Raw genomic sequence first — 22400 nt, forward strand, 5'->3', positions numbered from 1 at the left:
ATAGTGCCTCTAGGGTTGTTGATATGTCGATATGTAAGTCAACAGGGCTTGATTACGTATATATGTATATCTACACCAACACCAGTCTATACTTGAAAAACCTGACACCAACACCGCGAGGAAAGTTCAACGCATATATTTTATTTTCAGCATAACACGTTTTGGCAGTTCCTACTGCCTTGGTCACACCTATATATATATATATACAAAACCCAGAACAAAAATCAAAAACAGCAAAAAAAAGCCGTAGGAGAAAAAACAGACGGTGGAGAAAAACGAGGTCAAAATCAACAACAGAACAAATCACAAAACAGACGCCGATAATGGATGTACAAAATGAAACAGACAACACAGTCATTAATCTAACAGACATGGAGTTTAATACACAAGAACTTGAAATTTTATCCCTAGGATTAACATATTGTACCAACACAAACTTTGATTATGCCCAGACCCGCATTGATTTGTTTCAGTACATTCGAAAACTAAAACTGCAAAAGTATTTTATAAACACGAACAAACGCCCAACAACAACTATGCAGATTGAGGACCACAGCCAGAATCTGTCAGTGGCTAACATGGAGGCTCTGCAAAACCTGATTGATTTGGAGCAAGAAATAGTAGGCGATGGGATAACACCAAGTGGAGCAGCCATCGCATCTGAATTGAACATTTATGCAACAGTCAAAACAAACTTCAAACCAAAATCAGTGTTTATGCCCGCGATGCCCAAAGACAATCTCGATCTATTCTCAGACAATGTCATCAAAGACTTAAAAGAACTGTCTTTTCAAAGCACAAAAGAGTATTGGAAGGAAAATGAAGACCACAGAAGAAAATATAACAACCTAATGACAAGAATAAAATCAAGATCTGACATCGTGGTCAGGTGGTCAGATAAGGGGGGCAACGTTGTGCTGTGGCCCCTACACATGTACAACAAAGAAGCCTGCACTCAACTCCAAGACAAAGAGTGCTATATGAGGATAAGCCCAACCCACAATGTGGGCATTCAAGAAAAATATCACAATGAGTTGTATAGATGGAAAGGAATGGGCCTCATCAATAAAGACGAATTCAACTATCTAAAGAATGACTACCCAGTAACACCTCAACTATATCTTATACCGAAGGTGCATAAAAATGAAGAAATACCACCTGGAAGGCCAATAATATCAGCGATTGGCAGCCTATTTGAAAAAACAAGTATTTTCATTGACTCTTTTCTGCAACCTGAAGTCAAAAAACTCCCGGCCTACATTAAAGATACGGGGGATTTCCTGTCAAAGATTTTCGACATAGAATGGCGAGATAATTACCTCTTCATGACATTAGATGTCCAATCTCTGTACACCAGCATCAGACACAGGGATGGTCTGAAAGCCATGGAACACTATCTAGGAAAAAGACCTATTGAACTGTATAACCACACGAAGATGTTGTTGGAAATGGCAGAGTGGTGTCTGACAAACAACACGTTCATCTTTGACAGATTGCATTATAAACAGCTTCAGGGATCGGCCATGGGAACTTGCTTCTCCCCCAGCTATGCGAATTTGCATATGGGCTGGTGGGAGGAGCAGGTACTGAAAGTCCAGCATTCTGAGACCATGCAAAACAATGTAGTGATGTTCAAAAGATACATCGATGACATTTTTATCCTATGGCAGGGCAGTGACAGAGATGCAGAAAGTTTTGCACTAGCTTTGAATGAAAACATGCTCAATTTGAAATTCACATGTAACACCAGCGCTGTAAATATCCAATTTCTTGATCTTGAACTATATGTGCAGAATTACAAGATACATACACGCACATTCAGGAAACCCACTGCAGGGAACGCCCTTCTTCATGCACACAGTTTCCACCCTACACCGTTGAAACAGTCAATTCCCTATGCTGAGTGCCTCAGAATGACATGCAACTGTAGCACCTCTGAAGGACTCACTAGTGCCAAGCAAGATTTACTTAAAAGACTCAGGAAGAGGGGGTACACAGAGAACACATGCCAGAGGGCAGAAGCCAAATGTAGTGTTAAAAACAGGAAAGATCTAATTTTCCCCAAAATTGTGGTGAAGGATACGGACCACAATAAGAGAAATCCCACGAGGTTAATAACTGGGTATAACAGATACCATAGTAATCTCCGAAAAATCCTGAGGAGACACTGGCCGTTAGTCCGTGGTGACACAAGCATAGGTGAAACAGTGGGCAAAAATCCTTTGATCACATTCAGAAAGGCTAAGTCTATGAGGAATGAACTTGTCTGCAATGCACCAACACTCAAAAAGATGAAAAATTGGCTTAATTCCCAAAAAGGTTTCAAAAAATGCAGCAAGTGTAAGGCGTGCACACACGGCGTGAATACCACCAAAGTTCACGTTCCGTTCAGAAACAAACCATACATACTGAGGGACTCGTTCTCATGCAAAACAGATTTTGCAGTATATGTATTGGTGTGTTCATGTGGTAAGAGATATGTAGGTTCTACAATCCATCCAGCACACGTGCGGATTTTACAGCACTTGCGAGCCATTTCTAACAATGACCCGGCATACCCGGTAGCCAGACACATCCACAAGGCACACAAAGGCAATGCTAACAACATCCAACATTTTGTTATTGACAGCATTCCGAAAAACATAAGAGGAGGCAACCGCCCACTGGCGTTGCGCCGCTTGGAGTCAAGGTACATTATACTTTTGAATTCCAAGATCCCATTCGGTCTGAATGCAGACGAAGCCTTAAGTGTCCACCTCTAAATTAATGTCTGCATGTTTCCTTTCCCTGAGTACCATTCGTATAACATCTGCAGTTCACGTACTACACAAATCACGGGATTCCACATGGGCACAAAGAGCACACTACAGACATGTTAATGTCAGTAGAACACACCACCATGTCAGCAATTGAGTTCAGCACATTTACCAACACAGTAACACATACCCACGTCTTGTCCCCTGAGCCACGTACTCTACTTAGAGCGGAACGACATGTACGACGTTCCAAATAGGTCCTCCCGGTTACCTCCGGCAAATAATTTCCATTTAGCCACGAGATTTGGAGACCACTGTGTCACCCCAAACCTATAAAACTGAGCTATTCTATCCACATTTATGTGGTTCACAATTTTAAATCACGCCGATTAGTAACTGACAGCCATGCAATCTCACTCGGGAGCCTGAGCTATTTGCTGGCCGCGAGTAAACATGCGGGGCCAATACAAGCTCAGACAGGCTGTTTTGGTAAACATGAGAGATTGTATTCGCGGATCTCACTATATTTGCCAACATAGCGCTGCACTCTTTAGCCACTTACCTCGGACTGAATGTGCATTGTGGAGTGTTATGAGCTCCGGGAGCTTTCCTCGGGAATCTGCCCCAGGGAACATTTCCTTGCGCGTGTCCACAGCGTCTTCACGGCGCTGCCGAGGGAACAACATACAGGCAAACCAGATGGGCTACTAGTGCAGGACCTTTATATCGGAACCTTCATGGCAGGGACCAACAGAAGTATGTAGCACATTGTGTTAACCTTTTTTACTTTCACGATTATTATCACTCTTGGTTTTACTATAACCTTAATTCAGCTGTGACTATTTTAACATGCTGCATGACGAGAAGGTTAAAAACAGACAAACACATGTATTTGGTGATGTATAAACATATACAAAATGTTTCCAAAATAATGCTCTTTATGTGTACTAAAAAGTGTAAAAAGACTATTCAATACAGGTTCTGCCACAATGTAACCATGGCAACATCTGGTTCCAACCTGTAACACTGATTAAGAGACACACCCATGTTTCTGTGCATATATGTACGCCCTCAACACAATGGCAGATGTAGTGAACAAGGCGGTAACGCCGAAACGCGTCTAAGCAGCAACTGATCTAAGAAATAAAAGTTTGGATTCAGATTCACGGAGTCAGCGCCTTCTTTGATCGTGAAGTATGGCATGTAAGAATATATATATATATATATATATATATAAAATAGGACTGGGCGGAGCTCACGGAGTTTGACTCTGCGTAAATCTGCTGCGTTAACAAGAAACTCCACCAAATTCCGTGGAGTTCCGCTGGTGGGCGTAGTAGGCAACTCTTAAACTCTTAGGGACGCTAGATATTTCAGCTTCCATAGGAGTCATCAAGTAACAAATGCGCACTGCACTACTCTGATGGGACGGTTATGTTACCCATTGACAAGGTCCCTCGTCGGCTGGCAGTTTACTTTGTTTCCTCCCGATACTGTACAGTGTGCTGTTTTGAGTTGGACAAATACAGCAGACACTGTACAGTGAGCTTGTTAGGTGGAAACATACTATGGTTAATGAACCTATATGGTATGACTAATTTCTCGTTCAAAGTTGTCCTGTGGTATCTTTTTCAAAAGATTCAGCGGGCCTGTCCATATGGTAACAAGACAAAATATCGAATTCAAAATATAGAATTACCAAAATATCGAAGTCAAAATATAGAATGGACAAATTATCGAATGGGCAGAATATAGTGGTGAAAAATATTGAATTAAAGGTAAGTAATTTAATATCGAATAGTAATTTTTACCCCTACGCTATCCAACGCTTTCCCTACTGTTGCACTCACTGGAGTGGTAATAGTAAATGTTATATTTATTATTTCATTCATTTTAAATGACTTTTAAGACATTTAAAAAAATTCGATATTTTGATTAACTATATTTTTTAAAACTATATTTTTCATTTGATATTTTTGTACTTACCTGTTTGTAGATAGGAATTCGATATTTTTGCATTCTATACTTTTTCTTCTATATTTTGGTAATTCTATATTTGTGAATTCGATATTATGTCAGTGATCCGTCCATATAGGCATGCTATTAGAACCAGGGCTCCTAGGCATGTTACCATGCAGATAAAAGTACTCAGGGCACAGCTGGCCTGTTCCGCGCATTGATTGTTCCTTAAAAGGAAATCGCCAACCTGGTTACAGAATAAAAGATTGTCTTCCTTGACTTATCAAACCTAAACCAATATATTTGTTTTCCAGGAAAAAGAGATCATGAAGGAAGTGATGGAGAATGGACCGGTGCAAGGTAAGCCTCGACATTCTTCTGTGCCCTTCTCACATTCTAGTCAAGAGGATGAAGTCTCAAACACAGGCAGGTTCAATAGACCCAAAGACATTCCTGGCGTTCCACACCTAGAAAACTGCATGGGTGCTACAGACATTAATAAGTCTTGCAATAGGATTGGGTGATCATTTTAGTATACTTTTGTTGTTGGGTGAAGTTCGGACATTCCTCCCACCTTGCCATTGGCTGAAGTTTCCTGACTGATTCTTTGATGTGAATGTTAAAGCATAGGTCCTTCTTCAATGAGTGTTCACGTTCATGGATATTCTACGGGTACGACCTCTTGGGGCAAGTGGGTCATGTTATCCTCAGCCTTCCCCATGGTACCCATGGTGCCCAGGAAAGAGATGCCTGAGAGAGTCACAGTCAACGGTGCTGGGACAGGGACAGGTTGGTGTAAGGAATGGTGCAGGGTGCGGAGTGTAGCCCTGGACCAGACAGAGAAGGTGCCGACACAGGGAGACGACTGAGCCACGTCGTACTAGTTTGAAGGGCAGATGAAGAGCAGGCCAGGGAGGCGAAGCAGAACCATAAGGGGACTGCGGTGAAAGCGCCTGAGGGCTGCAGGACACACAGGCATCATAGAGGAGAATAAGGGGAGTATGGGGCATCAAAGCAGAGAGCATACACACCCTGCCCTCTCCCCTTTGGCTTCGGTAGGTGACCATACCTGGACAACTGAAAACCAACACTCAGGATTAGTCAAGGTCCTTTTAAAGGAACAGATACTGGGAGGAGGGCACAACCTCCCCCGATGCCTAAAGGCTCAGATCAATGGTCAGTTGCTGACCCTGAATGGTGTCCCACCCACACCTACCAGGACAGCGGTCTTTGCAGCCCCTGCTCGCAACGGTGGGAAGGGAATCTTGCCACCTAGCATCAATAATACATAGGCGTGGCTGGTAGGCTGGCAAAAAGAGAATTTGCCATAACAGTGGTCCTTGAGATGCCTGACTGCTGGGACACTGGGTGGGCAACTGAGAGTGTCAGAAGGGATCGTAGCAAAGCAAACTGGGCATGTCAGAGACAGCACAGTTAAACTGCATCAATAACAAATAAGGGCAGGCAGTAGGGTGTCAGAAAGGGAATAGCTGTCATGACAGTGGCCCTTGGGATGCCTGGTGGCTGAGACACTGGAGGGCAAAGGAGAGAGTCAGAGGGGATAGTTGCAAAGCAGACACAGCACTTACAGCCCAGCATGGCCGGAAAAGGTTTCGTATGTCGCACATCTGTTGCAAGGGATGCCTAGAAGCTGCTGTTCACAACCGGAGCGGGCCTTCACATCCAGTGCCTGGTCAGGCACCTAGGTCGAATTGTGCTGTCAAAGAAGATTCACAGTGGTGCCAAACTGGCTTAAAGCTAGGGATTCATTGTTTACTGCTGTATGATTGATTTATGATGTTCTTGCATGATTTATGTAATATATCAGTGAACAATTATTGTGATGATGATTTATGAGAATCTCATGAATGATGACTATTTAACATTAATAAACTGTGACCGTTTCCTCCACCCGGGGTCTGTGACTCTTAAGGAAAGAAGGGCGGGTGGAGGAGGGGGAAGGTTAAAGGCCCGGTAGGATCAGGTAGCCAGTCTAAGCCGGGGTATGCAGCTGCGACAGGCAGGAGGAGGAATCTTGACAGAGCAAAAGGTACTTGAGGGGGAGTGGTTAGGAACAAAGCCCCTGGGATAGCAGCTAAGTTGCACAATTCCACCCATTAGTATCTCTATATAGAGGTAACATTTCTTGTTGCCAAAGGGTGGAGGGTCGCGAAAACTGTCCTTTTTGGTTTCGTTTTGTAAAACGTTCTGAGCTTTGCATTTCGTAAAAGATTTTTAAAAAATTGCAGAGTTGTGTGTCAGGAACCTTTGCGATTGCACACACCCTGGCTAACAGCCAGACAGATCCAATAGTCACATAATCACATTATATGTCTGCATAGCTCTCTTGGTCCCAAAAGGCTCTACGACTCTGCTGGTTAACTCAAATACTCTATGTACTTTAAAGTAATCTCAAATCTGATGACGTCCCATAACTTCATAATAGTAATATTTCAGATCAAATATCTTTGTTTAGTTCAAATTTCAAATGAAGAATTGAACCATTGATTGCATTCGCACACCATTTCTATGTGAAAGTCACAGTTCAGAATTCACATTCATGGGCATCTAGTCTTACTAATGGTCAATAGGATCTTTTAAAAAAAATCTAAATATGATAGACTTCAAATATTCAGGGTCCAAATTCCGTCTGGTTCCAAAAGTTAGGTATAAGAAGCTGTAGTGCCATATGTGTATGGTTAAAATGAGATAATCTGACAATATCGAAGTATTCTGTGATCGCCACTGATTGATGCTGCTTTTGGTCAAGTCGTTAGAGGGTTGTCACAAAGTTGTGAAAAGATATGTTGACAGCAGTGTAGAGTTCTCTAAATATATGTGCATGCACCTAGTCTGCCTAGAAATTCCTTATTTTCCGTATATCCCTTTCTGCCTCTTTCATTTTCTGTCTGTGTCATGGAAAATCTATTATGTGATTGGATCAAGCTCCATGAGTGACCTCTGACCATCTATTCTATCTCTTGCAGCAATCTTAGAAGTGCATGAGGACTTCTTTGTGTACAAGAGCGGCATTTACCGACACACCCCAGTGACGCTCGGCAGACCAGAACGCTACAGGCGGCATGGCACTCATTCAGTGAAGATCACTGGGTAAGTTGTGTACACTGGTTGCTGCTTATGTCAAGTGTATCTTTCATTGAGGCGAATTTGAGGCTGGTATTGCTGAGAAGAGCAGGTACTGTTCAATCAGACAATTTCATTGGGGCTGCTGAGAACTGTTGTTGTCCACGTCGAGACCTGGTCCAGTCCTGCAATTGGGCATGAGATCACCTCAGCAACGCCCGACAGCTACAAGTTAGCACACTAAGACCGCATCAACAAAGAAGGGGCTGGACTCACCATCATCCACAAAGAAACCATCCACTGCACCACCACTGCTGACGACACCACCCTGATCATGGAACACCTCAACTTCCAACTTCAAACCAACGGCAAAACCACCATCAGAAGCACCCTCGCCAACTGTTCTCCAGGGCATTACCCCAGTTTCTGCGATGCCATCCCTGAATTCACTGCACCGCTGGCCATTGACTTCAAACACTACTTCTTTATTGGAGACCCTAATTTTCAACTCGGCGAACTCAATACCGCAACCTCCTCGAAAGCATGAACAACATTGGTCCCACCCAGCTAGTCATCAACCTCCTACACAAAGCCTGAAAGAGATAAAAAAGGAGCGCCCTTGCCAACCTCATCAAAAACAGTTCTAACCACAGCAAAGAACTCTTTAACATCTTCAGAGAGTTCTTCAACCCGTGAGCCACTGAAAACATTATCACACCTTCCCAGGAACTCTTCGGCACTCTGGTGAACTTCTTCCATGACAAGATCTCCTCCATCTATAAAAACGTCGAATCCCAACCAACTGCCACTGACTACCTCAGTCTCCTCGCTCCCGTGGACACAAATGCCGACCATCGGCTCACCACCTAGGACGAGCTCACCACACAAGACACCATAGCCATCATGAACTCTGGTCACTCAGGGTCACCCACAGACCCCTTGCCCCACCACATCTTCAACCTCGGGAGCAAAATGATCAGCAAAGAGCTCACCATCATCTTCAACTAATCCATCACCATGGCTACCTTCCCGAAAGAACGGAAACACACAGAAGCCAAGCCCTATCTCAAGAAACTGTCCACTGACCCCAGTGAACTCAAGAACAACTGCCCTACCTATCTGCTCCCATTTCCTGACAAGTCTTCGAAAAGGTCATAAACTGCCAACTTACGGATTGCCCGGAGACCAACAATCTCCTGGACTCTTCCCACTTCGGATTCCACACCAACCACAGCACCGAAACCGCCTTGATCGCTGCCACTGATGACATCAGTACCCTCTTTGACCAGGGAGAAACAGCAGCCCTGATCTTCCTCAACCTCTCTGCAGCATTTGACACTGTATCCCACCACACCCTTATCCAGAGGCTTGCATATTATATGTCTTGCAATATCAGACTAATGAATTGATCTCTCCTAATGTATCCAATGAAATAATGCTAGTTGAATTGTATTACTGTGTTGCACTGCATTGTATAACCTAAAAACCTAATAAAAATTATTTGAATGAAATCAAGAGGCTTCGCCACATTGGAATCCAAGTAGATGCCCTCAAATGGATCACCTCGTTCCTCACCGGAAGAACCCAAAGAATCCGCCAACCACCCCCTGGCTAACATTGTCAACATCAGATCATATGCTGACACCCAGCTCATCCTTTCGTTATCAAAAGACCCCTCCACCACGAAGGTTAACTTCTGCAGGAGGATGACGAGCGCCACCGACTGGATGAAAGACAACTGCCTAAAACTCAACACAGACAAAATAGAAGTGCTGATCTTCGGAAACAACAACTTTCCTTTGAATGGCTTCTGGTGACCGCCTGAGCTAGGACCCTCTCCACGCCCACGGACAATGTCCTCAACTATGCCAGCATTATGGACAGCAAGCTCACCATGAAAAGCCAGATTAACGCAGTCTACTCTGCCTGCTTCCTTCCCCTTCGCATGCTCCACAAGATCTTCAAGTGGCACCCCAGCAACACCAGAGGAACCGTCACGCAAGCCTAGTCAGCTGGACTACAGCAACGCACTTTATGTAGGAAGCACCTCTCACTTCCTGAAGAGACTGCAGAGCATACAGAATTTAGTGGCCAGGCTCATCCTCGACCTTTCCATGGGCACCCACATCTCCTCCCACCTCCGGAAGCTCCACTGGCTCCCCTTTCAGAAGAGATGCCTAATCGAGATGCTGAGCCACACCTACAAAACCCTACAAAATAAAGGACCAGCCTACATCAACCACTCCCTGAACTTCTGCCAAACCGTCCAGACACATGTGCTCCACCCTGCAATCTCTTGCTTACACACCTTGTATCCGCCATAGCAACAATGGAGAACGCTCTTTATCTTGCTTCGAAGTACTGGAACAACCTCCGCCGGAGCTCTTCCTCTCTGCTGGAATTCAGCAAAGGACTCAAGACCTGGTTTCAACTTTGAAGCTTGCCTTTAGGGCTAATGCCTGTGAGGCTTCCTACAGAAGGGAGGTAATACCTGTTTCCATTGCAGGCCTCTATTGTCTCATTTCCTGGGAGTCTTTTTCCACATCTTCCCAGAAGGGCAGAAAGCTATCTCAGGTTCAGGCTACATGTGCAACCGTTGAGGTCACAGGGGATTGATGGCATGAAAGTGGTAACTTTGTTCAAGTTTCACACTGTAGCCTGTTACTTTAGTTTTGAAAGTTGTTTTATACCTTGTATGTTTCATAAGTTGTTTTATACTTTTGTTGCATCATTCCAGAGTTAGCATGGATGAAGGGTCAATGTGGAACTCTGCACTTGCCAATTAGGCAGCCAAGCCTTTCCACAGTTAAAAATGACAGATTTGTATTTTTACTATCAGGTCATGTAACATGTAAAATACATGACCTACCCGACAGTTATGTTGCACCCTGACTTAGGACTTGATATGTCTGCCATAGGGGTGACTTGCACATATAACAGGGGGTAGTCTGACTTTGCAATTAGTTTAAATGGCAAAGTCGGGCTAGCAGTTTAAACTGCCCTTCCAGTCTGCAAATTGCGGGCTGGGCGTCTCATCTTCCTCGTGTCACATCAAGCATGGCACAACCAGTTTTGCACTCCCTGAGGTGACCCTCTAATTTACATACCCTGGGTACCATTTACTGGGGCATTACAGATAAGTAAGGCTGGTCAATTGGATATGAGCCAATTCGACATACCTGTTTAGGAGTAAAGGCACAGGCACCGAGGTCTGGTTAACAGGCGTCAGTGCACGCTCAGAGTCGAAAAACCAACAGCATCCGTCCAAAATCCTGGGGGTGAACATACAAAAAGATGCATTTACTTACAGTGGCTCTTCTGACAATGTCAGTACTGTGGTATTAAAGGTGTAGCAGCCCTGTTGGGAAGTGCTCACAGCGTCTTAGCTCCCCCTGCAGAAGCACCGGTACCACTCCATTAAATGGATAATTGCCATGCTGAAACGTGAAACGTGCCCCATTAAGGGAATGGCAGCCCTGTCGAAAGGCACTAGTACTGTCCCTTTAAGTTATATCAACAGAGAGCTAGTGCAGGGACTAAGGCGGGATGGGTTTGTGGCATGCACTTCTGGTGCCATTCCTCGGGAATGTGTGACGTGACCGGGTTCGAGGGTGACTTCTGACGTGTCCTCATAACAAGCTAGCATAACTGAGGCGACCTTTGGCCTGGAGCCGTGGTATCACAGGCTGTGTACGATGGAGTCAACAAGGCGTTGCCTTGGAGACGATTTCCAACATGGAAAAGCAAGCCGAATGCTCTGGGATGGCTGCCAGCTCTCCTCCCCTCCCTCGCCACAGTTCTTCTTACCCGCCCTGCCTTTCCTCATTCCCTTCTTCTAGTTCTCCCCCAGGTAGATCGCCTCACCTGTCCTGCCTTGCACCTCAGTAAATGCAGACTTCAGAGCACTTCATCGTGGGAATGGTAGTAGCAGGTGCTCGAGTATACAGCTACCCCATACATTCTTGTCAAGCATAAACAATGAGTGCTACAGAGGCATAGGGAGCCTCCTAGCATATACATCAGTGCATTCGTGGAGTGCTTCATACCCCGGACAAGGGCACACAGTCCTGCAGTTTGCATTCGTTTCCTGGGTGTGTGTTCGGAATGCTTTTTACTGCATTATGTCTTATGTGGGAGAAGTTGAGGAGGTGCATAAGGTTCAAAGACATGCTTCAAACACGGTGCACATCAATTGAAGCACCAAGGGAGCTGTTTTGAACCTCCGTCCTTTTGTGTTTGACACATGTTGAATCCCCACCTTTACCCCATCAGCTCCAGTGGCAATAGATAACACCACGAACTTTTTACAGAAGAGGCTTTGTCTTTGATACAAAGGTAGACATGAGTGTATAAGAACAGATATCTTATAGCGCCCATTTCTACCTCGTACCATTCTAATGTGTTCACTGCTTTCGAAAAAGGACCTTATGCTAAGAATATGCCCAGCCTATTTTTCCCCTGAGTGGTGTATCGCATAATTCCCTACTGTTGGTGTTTGCATACGTCGTGTTCTTTTTGTTGTTAGTTTGTTATGCGTGTTTGATTCATTTCTGTCCAAAGGAAATAGTTTTCAGTAGTAAACATCAACAAGGAATTGTGCGATTGACGTGTGCAGTGGCCTTGAGACATTTTCTGCTCAAACCAGTCTCCCGCTATAAACTTAGGTGATTTTGTATGCAAGCATGCCCTCGCATACAGTTTTCCCACAAGTAACTGCCGAAATGAATTTTGTATTATAGACATAATTTGGGCAAAAAAATGACACTTGTTTCGTGCGGAAAATATGTCTCAATGTCACCCACCCCGTGAACATAATATCAAACCTCTGGACTGAAATCTGGAACTAGCGACCATGTATGACTTTTTATTGTGATTTTAAAGCCAGCAAGCTAAATTCTGGCTAAAACCAATGTCAGCCGAAAATATAACAATGGCATTCAACGGCCCCCATCCCAACTGAAAACATCTTTGCATTTCAACTGCTCATCTTGCATCTTTGATGGGTGTTTTATTGGACGAATATTTTGCTATTATATTGACACCTGTAATATCCTTCACATATTATGGCCTTGCTTGACGGCGTAGCTATAACCAGACAATTATGTGGGAACGAGCAGGCAGTGGCGGCTCCTCCGCGAACGGGGAGGAGCATCGCCTCACAGTTTTTTTTTTGTTCCAGCAGTACATAAAACAAGCATTAGAAATGCAATCGGGCTCGGATTTATTTGAGTTTGAGCTAATGGCATTATAAATGCCAATGTATTGTTGCTATGTGTTGTGGAGTGTGTTCATGTGGTGTGTACTGCCAGTGATCTCCTTGTGAGTGTGAGGAGTTTCGTGGTCAGGATGGAAGAGACAGATTGGGATGGAGGCGCGCCAGGGGGTGGGGGGTGGGGAGGGGCAGTAAATTGGACAGCTGGGGAGGAGGTAGCGAGGGGTCTAGTGGCAGGAGGGATGGGGGGGGCGAGGCCATAGCCAGAGGGGACCGTTGCGGACGAGGCATGGGGAGTGTTTTTGCCTGTTTGTGTGTGTGGGGGCGTGTATGTGTATTTGTGTGTGCATTCGTGCGTCTGTGCCCGCGTGTGTCTTGAGTGGCTGTTGATCCGTGCACATTAGGGCCGTGGTGCATGAGTGGTGAAGCGGCGGACATCTCTGCTCCCTCCTGACCCCGTGGGGGGTCAGCGGACAGCTGGGGTACTTTAAGTTGGAAGAGTAAAGGAAACTCCTAGCGTCACATCTTTGCTGTTAGCGATGTACACCTTGTGTGCCTGTGTGCGTGCGCGTGGGAGACAGGTGTTTGCGCCCATGTGTTGGAAAGGCTGACACATATCATAAAAGAAACATCATCCAACCTGTCAATACATATCACCCCATCATTGAAGGCGAGGCACCTCAATATCCAGGAGGTACACGGGGCTTTCGGTCTACCAATTGAATTAATGCTCTAAACACCAGAACAGAGGCCAGCCACCTGCATAATGAAGCGCTGGATTCGCCGAGAGCAGCATTGGGTCTATGTGAATGCACCGGTCAGAAAACGCACTGTCCTAGCTGACTCAGAGCCCTTTCTCTGGCCCTTGGGAGCTCCGTACCCTAATGCAATCCCTGCACAACATGTCCAGCTCTCTGAAGTGCCTTTCATCCGCACCTAGCGCTATATATAACACAATAACGCAGATCCAAGTGTGCTTTGTCACCGCTAGGTCTCGGTACATTGTGGCGCGTGTACTGTGGAGGGTTAAATAAATCAGTGTGTGTGAGAGTGTGTGTGTGGGGGGCTCCTCTAGGTTCGAAGCTCCCAGGCTTCTATCAAAAGAACGATGGAGAAGTTCGCAATTCTGGGGTGCATTGGGGGGCCGCTGGGGAGGGGGTGCGGCGTGCACAACTTGTCCTAATACTATTTTCAAGCATTTCCGACACAAATCAGTGAAACACTCAGCGGCATAAAGTAACACGCATTACCCCTTCCTCCAGCGCTTCCGCCGCCTCCATTGCTGCTCGTCCTGGTTCCTTCGCGGGCGCCGACGCTCGTCCCCAACTCGGGCGGGTTTCCGAGGCGAAAAGAAAGACGGGGGGTGAGCCAGAGAGCGGCAGACCAGCTCCCGCTTTATCCAAACTCTCCTGGTTACACGAACTAACACAAGAAGACATGCACGTTGGATAGTTTTGCCAAATTCTGATCAAACCTGAGATTCGCCATAAAGAGATCTCAGTATCCATGACAGCTTACGATGTCCACATTGGCATTAAATGCATAAGCAGTTCCGGTCAGCACAAAGGATTCAAGTACATACAACACATAAGCAGCGCAAGTCAGCACTTAAAGCACGCGCGTATGTAAAGGCAACAAAGGCAGCCACGCTGATGTAAAGCATATTCTAATAGACAATAACACTATAACCATAAACAGTACATACGTTCCTACGGAAAACACTAGTCCCCACATGCAGTAAACTACTTGGAACACACAGGCTTTCGCAGGCAGTTGAAGATACATTAAGCAGACCACACACAGGGCTGTCTATAAAACGCAAGGCCCAGCACAGTCACTGCCGGCCACAATGTGGAAATGAGGCAACTCTCTGACCGGTGACCCCTCCCGGCTCCGCCTCTTCTCTACAAAATGGCGGTGGATGTATGGGCCCTAGCCCTTCCTAGAAGGGGGTGGGAGAATACAGGACGCCCCGGTGGCCCATCCCGGCAGCCAGCGACTCAGGCCCCGCCCTACCGCGGAGGATGCGGCCGGCGCTGCCCAGGCTGCTTATCAGGCCAGACCTTTCCAGGAGGGTTTAGGGGAGCTGTCAGCACCCCGCGAGGAGAACTGTCACTGACTGGGGTTGCACAGCTGTAAAGGGGTGGTAGAGTCTAGACCCCCTTCCTTAAACAATACTTCACGGCCCCTCGCGTCAAAGGAATACACAGGCACAATCACTCCCCGGCACTGTCATAGCCGGAGACCAGATCCCTTCCAAACACAGACCACTGCGGAGGGCCAAGAGGGGTGACACTGGCCGCCTGGGGCGGGTAGCGATTGCGCAATGCAGACCGCGCCGATTGTCTATGGGTGAGCGGGGAGCTGAACTGACCTTGTTCCACTCTCACCCCGTCCCCAAATTAACAGGAGAATCTGCCTCCCACCCCCGACCCCTCCTGGGACCTTCCCAGTCCCATTAACTGTCCGAAGGGGGCGCCAGGCAGAGTCACAGACCTCTCACAGAGGAGGAGGCACTACGACGTTAGCTGGAGAGACGGGTGTCTTCGCCTCTGTGACGTGGGGGGCCCCTTACCTTTCAGCACGGAGCTCCGCCGCTCCAGGTTCCGTCGCCGCTCCCAGGCCTCCTCCTACGTCCTCTGAAGTGAAACCAAAGCTCCCGGAAGGCCCCGGTGTAATCCGTACGGCGTCTATGCCTGTGTGCACGTGAGGAGGACGCGCGCCAGACAAACACACTGCTAGATGGTGAACGCGCGCACACCATCTGGAATGCATTACACGGCCACCCTGACAGCTCCTAATTATAATTAATGTACTTCTTTGCGCGAGCACGAACGAAAAATGCCCAAAATGGCGGAACAAAACTACATTTACCCTATCACTTCAAGCCTATTAAAACGACAACACAACGAAGACGAATCACTGGCCAGATGACAGAACACGCTAAGGAATGTGTGGAATTTGTCTCGCCAAAGCCCTAGGAGATACTTCTTTTTTCTCTTCTTTAACATTAGGATCTCGAAACTCCTCCCACTTTCAGTGGGGAGGAGTCCGAGCCCTAAAAAATGATAAAAACTCAGTTATCATAATTTTATTTTTTCCTTTTTGTTTAACGTCAGCTTTCCGAGACGAGGTGGGAGGGGCTGACAGAGCAGCCGAGGAGTGGTTTGCCCCACTCCCAAGTGCGCAATGACTGTCTCTCTTCTCCACCAGGCTGCATTACAGTCTGGGTAGAGACCATGCCCAGGCCCCCATGCCTTGTCTGAGCACCGCACCATAACGCTCAGACCAATCATGAAGCTGCATTGCTGCGTTGTGATTTGCTCAGGGGAGCCTGGGTGCCTCCAGGCTGCTTACTGTTCTGCCGGCGGCAGGAGAGACGCGACCAGGAGGATCGGTAAGAAGGAAGCAGCAAGCAGGCAAGTTAAACCCCTGTTGCATGTAATATATGTTGCATAGATTGTGTCCTTTATGAAGACACAGTTTAGCACAAGATAGAGGTCCCTTAGGCCCCCCAACTTCCTTCATCATTGGGGCATACCTGTGGTTGGCACCTTGAAAACACAGTAGTTGTTCAGAACACGTGCAATTCACATAGATACTGTAATCTTCTCCTCAGTATTAGCACCTTACCCCCCCCCTCCACGCTACACAAGGAGGAGAGTTCTATCCTATCCGGAAAAAAACACTTCTGTAAAATAGAAACCCTGAATCAGAAAACACAGTTCCCATTCCAGTAGACATGTTTCGTTCTCCCTCCTGCATGTTTTCTTGTACCTTCTTCTCATTGGCTGTGAAGTTCACATTTGAAAGTGAAGCATGCTTTGGATTGATCAATGGCTTCCCGCCAGTGCTCCCACTTTCTGATGCTGAAGTTTAGAGTTAATATATTTCTTGTATCGCGTATTCAGAAAGATATCTGAGATCTCCCGCTGAGTGATGACAGTGCATTGTGTTGCAAGACTATACAATGGAGAGATATTCGGAAAATGGCAGAAGTGGGACAAACACGTTTTTTTCAGTTACGGTACAAGAGAAACTTCCAGGAAGAGGAGAGTGGAGATTTGTGGAGATTGTATTGTCTCTAAATTGCTGAAAGGCAAGAGGGATTTGATAGAATTGGAGACAAACTGGAGAATGTGAAGAAAGGCATCACTGTGGTGAAGAGAATGGTTAAAATGGAATAGAGCAGATGATGGCCTTAGTTGAATCATCGGTGGATGCAACTACATCACTACTACATGTGAGTCATGCAGAGTGCCGAGGTGGAAATCAAGGAGCGTTTGTCCTTTAAACATGGGGCCACCGGCCACACATGCAGTGTTGTAACAGGAGGGCCTTATAGAGGTCCTGGACAGTGAGATAAGGGCTGCAAATGTGTGTATGTTGTTTTTTTTCTAAAGTACTGGACGCGAAAGAATATGACTGGGGTGGTGTATTTCCATATTTTTGGTTTCTCAGCCTCCACATCTGTACAGTATAGAAGGCATACTAATTTCGTAATAGATATTCGGCCCTTCAGATGGGGGAAACCTTATTGTTTGCAAGTGATCCCAAACTGTGTGGCCTTCTACTCAAATGGACAGCAACTTTATAGGAGGAAGTGCAATCTAGTGGAAATCGGGTATTGATTTTTCTACATTTTAGAATGGGCCTTGTGTATAAACATAGATTTGTTGATCTCAGCTGTCCCTCATACAGAGGGGTTGCTTTGATATAGTCCTTACAAAGTGGTAAAGACTTGATATTGCTCTTTTAGAGTTGGGAGGCAGGAGGTCTTATAGCAGATCAGAACTCCTGGTTCTAGATAAGGCAAAGTGTGGTGGTGGGGAGAAGTGGGGCGTACTGCAATGTTTACACCGGATCTGTCTCGTATGTCAGTTTCGTTTTTGTGCCAGGGTGCCTGATAATGTGAAAATAGACAAAATTACCAACTACACGCTTCTTTTTTTGACCTCTAGATTGAGGAAAAACAAACTAATCTTACTTATAGTTTGTAAGGTACCCTTTATTTATACCTCTTTATTTTGTAATTCTCATCATTCAGATATATTCATATGCGAGAAAAACACAATATACAATTTATACTTTCCACATAAATACAAAACAATTCGTACACTTTACACATAAAAAACATCTATATACAATTCATATCCAATTTTACCTACAAACAACTGATTCTCATAGGGTGTTTTTTGATAACACCACAATTGGACAAAGTCACGTTTTTCTAAAGGTTCAATCAACAACAAATTCATATGAAAAAAAGCTTAATGCACCACAACAAAATTCATTGGTGTATGGGACAGCTAATGTCGATTCTCCTATATTTGCCGACGCGTTTCGAACCCAATGACACCAATTTTCGGGTTCTCCTCAGGGCTCTGTCTCATGTGTTTGTCTGTAAAATATATAGAACAAAACTTTGTTTTAGTTCTCTTGTTCTATCTAGTACCTCTCCCTTTCTCGCTTCCTGTCGCTCATTTTTACCTGTTCTCCAGCTGTCGCCGGTCCACAGGGTGGTTTCTGACTCTGGGTGTCTTCTATATTTTAACCTACAACACCAATGGGACATGTAATCACCATTTGTAGGAATCATCCGCTTCATGCCTGATATGGCCCCAGGCAGTGAGAATGACAATTGAGTTAGGGCAGCGCTTATTAATGCCCGCTCTATGGTCAAGCATGCTTCCGACATTTGTGACATCCTTTCAGATGGACGTTTAGATCTGCTATTTATTACTGAAACCTGGCTCCAGGAATCTTGTGCCCTGGTGATCGAGCTGGCTGTCCCTCCTGGTTTTAAAATTGCAAGATTAGATCGTGTATCGGGGAGAGGAGGGGGGATTGCGGTGATGTATCGGGAGGCGTGGTCCTTCTTGTGCGAGACCACTGCTGGTTTAGTGGAGGGGGAGGCATTGGATTTTTCCATCATTATCTCTTCCCATTTTACACTGGGTGGGATATTGCTTTACCTGCCCTCTGGACCCCCTGGCTCTTTCTTGAGGGCCTTGGATGATGTTATCATTCCTGGTACCCTTCGCTTCTCGAAATTTTTATTCTTGGGTGACTTTGATATCCATGTAGACTGCCCTGATTCTGTAGGTGCTAGGGAGCTAACGGATTTGTTTGATTTGGCCCACCTTACATAGTGGGATAAGTTACCTTCCCACCAAGGTGGACATGTTATTGACCTGGTGTGTTCCACCTTTGCCCTGTAGGTGGATGAGCCCCTACGGGTGACTTGGTCAGATCACCATCTGATACAATTTTCCTGGTTTACAGGGAAGCAGCCTTCCTCTATTACCCCTGCAAATACCATTCCGGGTCGGAAGATTGACATTTTGGCCCTTTCTAGAGTCCTTGCGTCCTTGAGTCCTTGGAGAACTATCTACAGCATCCTCGAGGTCCGAGGTATGCGCCATACCTCGGACCTCGAGGATGCTGTAGATAGTTTTTCCTCTTGGATTAACCAAGGAGTCTGCAAGGTGCAAAAACCTCCTTCTACTAGGCAACCAAGACCTACTCCTTCCAACTTCCAAGCCATGGTATTCAGGCACCCTTAGAGACCTTAAATTGGCTTGTAAACCCCTGGAACACTGCTGGTGGCAGCATTATTGTCCGCGGGCTAAAAAGGCTCTCCACTTAGCGCAGAGAGAATACTATGAAGCTATTAGAGAGGCAAAAAGGTTTTTTTATGCTGATCGGATTGCAAAGGTGAATAACAATGGCAAGGAGATTTTTGCTATTGTGAGTAGCTTTTTGTCACCAGCTTCCCAACATATGGCCTTGCCTATTTCCGATCAATGGTGTGAGGAGCTGTCTGCTTTTTTTGTTGCGAAGGTCCAGATCATTCAAAATAGTTTGGGACCGGGGGATGCTGCACCGAGTGTCCATCTCCCCCCTTCCCTTTCTATACCTCTTCCGCTCTCCCCTCTGCTTAGGAACTTTGAGCCTATAGCCGGGTCTGATACCCTGACCATCCTTAAATCTCTTAAATCAGGGTCTCCGTATGACCTCTGCCCGGCCAGAGTACTGGCCGGGGTCGCACAAGTGGTCTATCCAGATGTTAATAGCATTGTCAATCTATCCTTATAGACCGCTATGGTTCCAGGGAGCTGGAAGTAGGCTAAACTTCTGCCTCTTTTGAAGAAACCTTCTCTCGACGCGTCCACAAACTGGTCAGTTATCGCCCTATATCTCTGCTGCCGGCTCTGGCAAAGGTTTGCGAGAAGGTGGTTTTTCAGCAGCTTGATGCCTATGTAGAGTCCTCTGGCCTCCTCCATCTGTCGCAGTCTGGTTTCCGGGCAACCTAAAGCACGGAGACCGCTCTAGTAGAGTTGGCGGAGGCGATAAGAGAGTATCTGGATGCGGGCGGCAGAGCGGCCTTGATTTTACTTGACCTCTCTGCCGCCTTCGATACGGTGCCTCACCATCTACTCCTTGCCCCCCTGTCCAATATAGGCATTGTGGGCGCCACCTGGGATTGGGTCAAATCCTTTCTGGAAGATCGCTCCCAACAAGTTTGGATGCCCCCATGTGCCTCCTCGGCCAACAAAATGCTCACTGGGGTCCCTCAGGGCTCCACTTTGAACCCTCTGCTTTTTAATATCTATCTGACCCCTCTGATTGCCTTGGCTGAGAAACTTAGTGCAAAAACAATTGCACATGCAGACGATACCCAGCTTCTTTTCACGTGGGAAAACTCTGACCTCTCCACAGACCTGGCGTGTAACTGTCTTTCTGCTGTATTTGGCTGGTTCGCGTAGGCACAACTCAAGTGCAATGAGGACAAGTCCGAGATCCTTCTATTTGGCCAGTTTCCGCCCGCTTTTAGGGAGTACTTATGGCCCTTGGATTATCCTCGCCCCAACTCTGTGGGCGCCCCAGCTAAAAATCTTGGGGTCTGGTTTGAGGAGGATCTGCGCTTTAGGGTGTAGATCAAGAAACTTACTGGAGTTTGTTTTAGCACCCTTAAAGCTCTGAGAAGGTTCTTTCCGTTGCTCCCAAGGTCGGCTAGAGAGACGGTTTTGCGGGCGCTTATTCTGTCTCGCATTGACTACGCCAATGCTCTGTACGTGGGTATCCTGGGGTACCGACTTAATAAGATTCAGATTATACAGAACGCCATGGCTAGGCTCCTGTTTAACATCTCTGGAAGGTGGTCTAGTGTTAAACAGCATCTCCATGGTGCAGAGAGTGCAATTTACGGCTCTCGTTCTGGCTCACTGAGCTTTACACGGTCTTGGACCACTGTATCTGAGGAAGCGCTTCTCCCTCTATACACCTAACTGACTACTGCGTTCTGCCTCTTTGAGACAGACGGTGATCCCACGTTTCCGCAGAATGCGGGTAGGTGGGCCAGTCTTTGTCTGTGAAGGCTGCTTCCCTTTGGAACTCGATTCCTTTGCCATTGCGCAATATCCAGAGCCTTATACTTTTTAAAAAGCAGCTCAAAACATCCCTCTTTAAGCAGGCATATTAAATGGCCGATTCCATCAGGTTTCTGTTTTTACCTCGCACCAGGACACCCTGGAGTATTAGTGCGCGCTATAAAACCAATATAACATAAAATAACGTAACAACATTCCATTTCTCCCATGCAGAAAGTCATACATTTGATATCTCCCTTCTATGGATGTGTGTTTTTTTAATTGCTCGTATGCAGAGGTGTATATTATACATTTCCTTTATATAGAGTTGCACATTCGATACTTGGTCCCTGATACTTATAGATGTTTAACTGACAAATATATTTGATAAGTCTACCATGTCTATTATACAAAACTGTGGCCTTGATAATTTGATGACACTCATATGGGTTTGAAGATATGATCACATTTATATATCTCTCGGACAAACATATAGATTTGAGAAGAGAGTTTCAGGGTGCGTCTTCGTTTTCCTTTAATCAAACAAGAATAAACTGATGTATTCCCCTTGTCTTTTCTGATGAAGGTGGGGTGAAGAACGCAATCGTGATGGACTGGCACAGAAATACTGGGTGAGTTTTGCTTTTAAGTTTATACCATGAAGTGCATACATCGCTAGCGGCCCGTGGAGGGAGTTCCGTGGGGCGGTGAGGTGGGGCGGGGGAGGGGCAGGGTGGGGCGTAGTAAACACTGGAATATGAATGAACAGAGGCAAGTAAACATTTAAATAAATAAAACAAATCTAGCTGCGTGTGCTGCATCGCAAAATGCAATGCAGCGCGCGCAACGAAATTCATTGAATTTATTTAAATGTTTACTTACCTCCGTTCATCCATATTCTGGTGTTTACTACCCCCCTCCCTGCCCCTCTCCCGCCCCACCTCACTGCCCCACGGAACTCCCTCCACGGGCCGCTACTGGCATACATTACATTTTCCTTTGAACCAATACTCATGA

The 22400-nt window shown here is 46.0% G+C and overlaps 1 protein-coding gene across 1 annotated transcript in view; it reads left to right on the top strand.

The window, feature by feature from the left end:
• Positions 1-22400, top strand: part of TINAGL1 (tubulointerstitial nephritis antigen like 1) — a 158499-nt gene that overhangs the window by 130563 nt on the left and 5536 nt on the right. The window contains exons 9-11 of the mRNA XM_078680640.1: positions 5030-5075; positions 7703-7826; positions 21970-22015. Coding sequence (XP_078536766.1) covers positions 5030-5075; positions 7703-7826; positions 21970-22015 — 216 coding nt within the window. The remainder of the gene's footprint in view (positions 1-5029; positions 5076-7702; positions 7827-21969; positions 22016-22400) is intronic.

The sequence above is a fragment of the Lissotriton helveticus genome, chromosome 3_1 (genome assembly GCF_964261635.1).
Source record: "Lissotriton helveticus chromosome 3_1, aLisHel1.1, whole genome shotgun sequence".
Classification (NCBI taxonomy): Eukaryota; Metazoa; Chordata; class Amphibia; order Caudata; family Salamandridae; genus Lissotriton; species Lissotriton helveticus.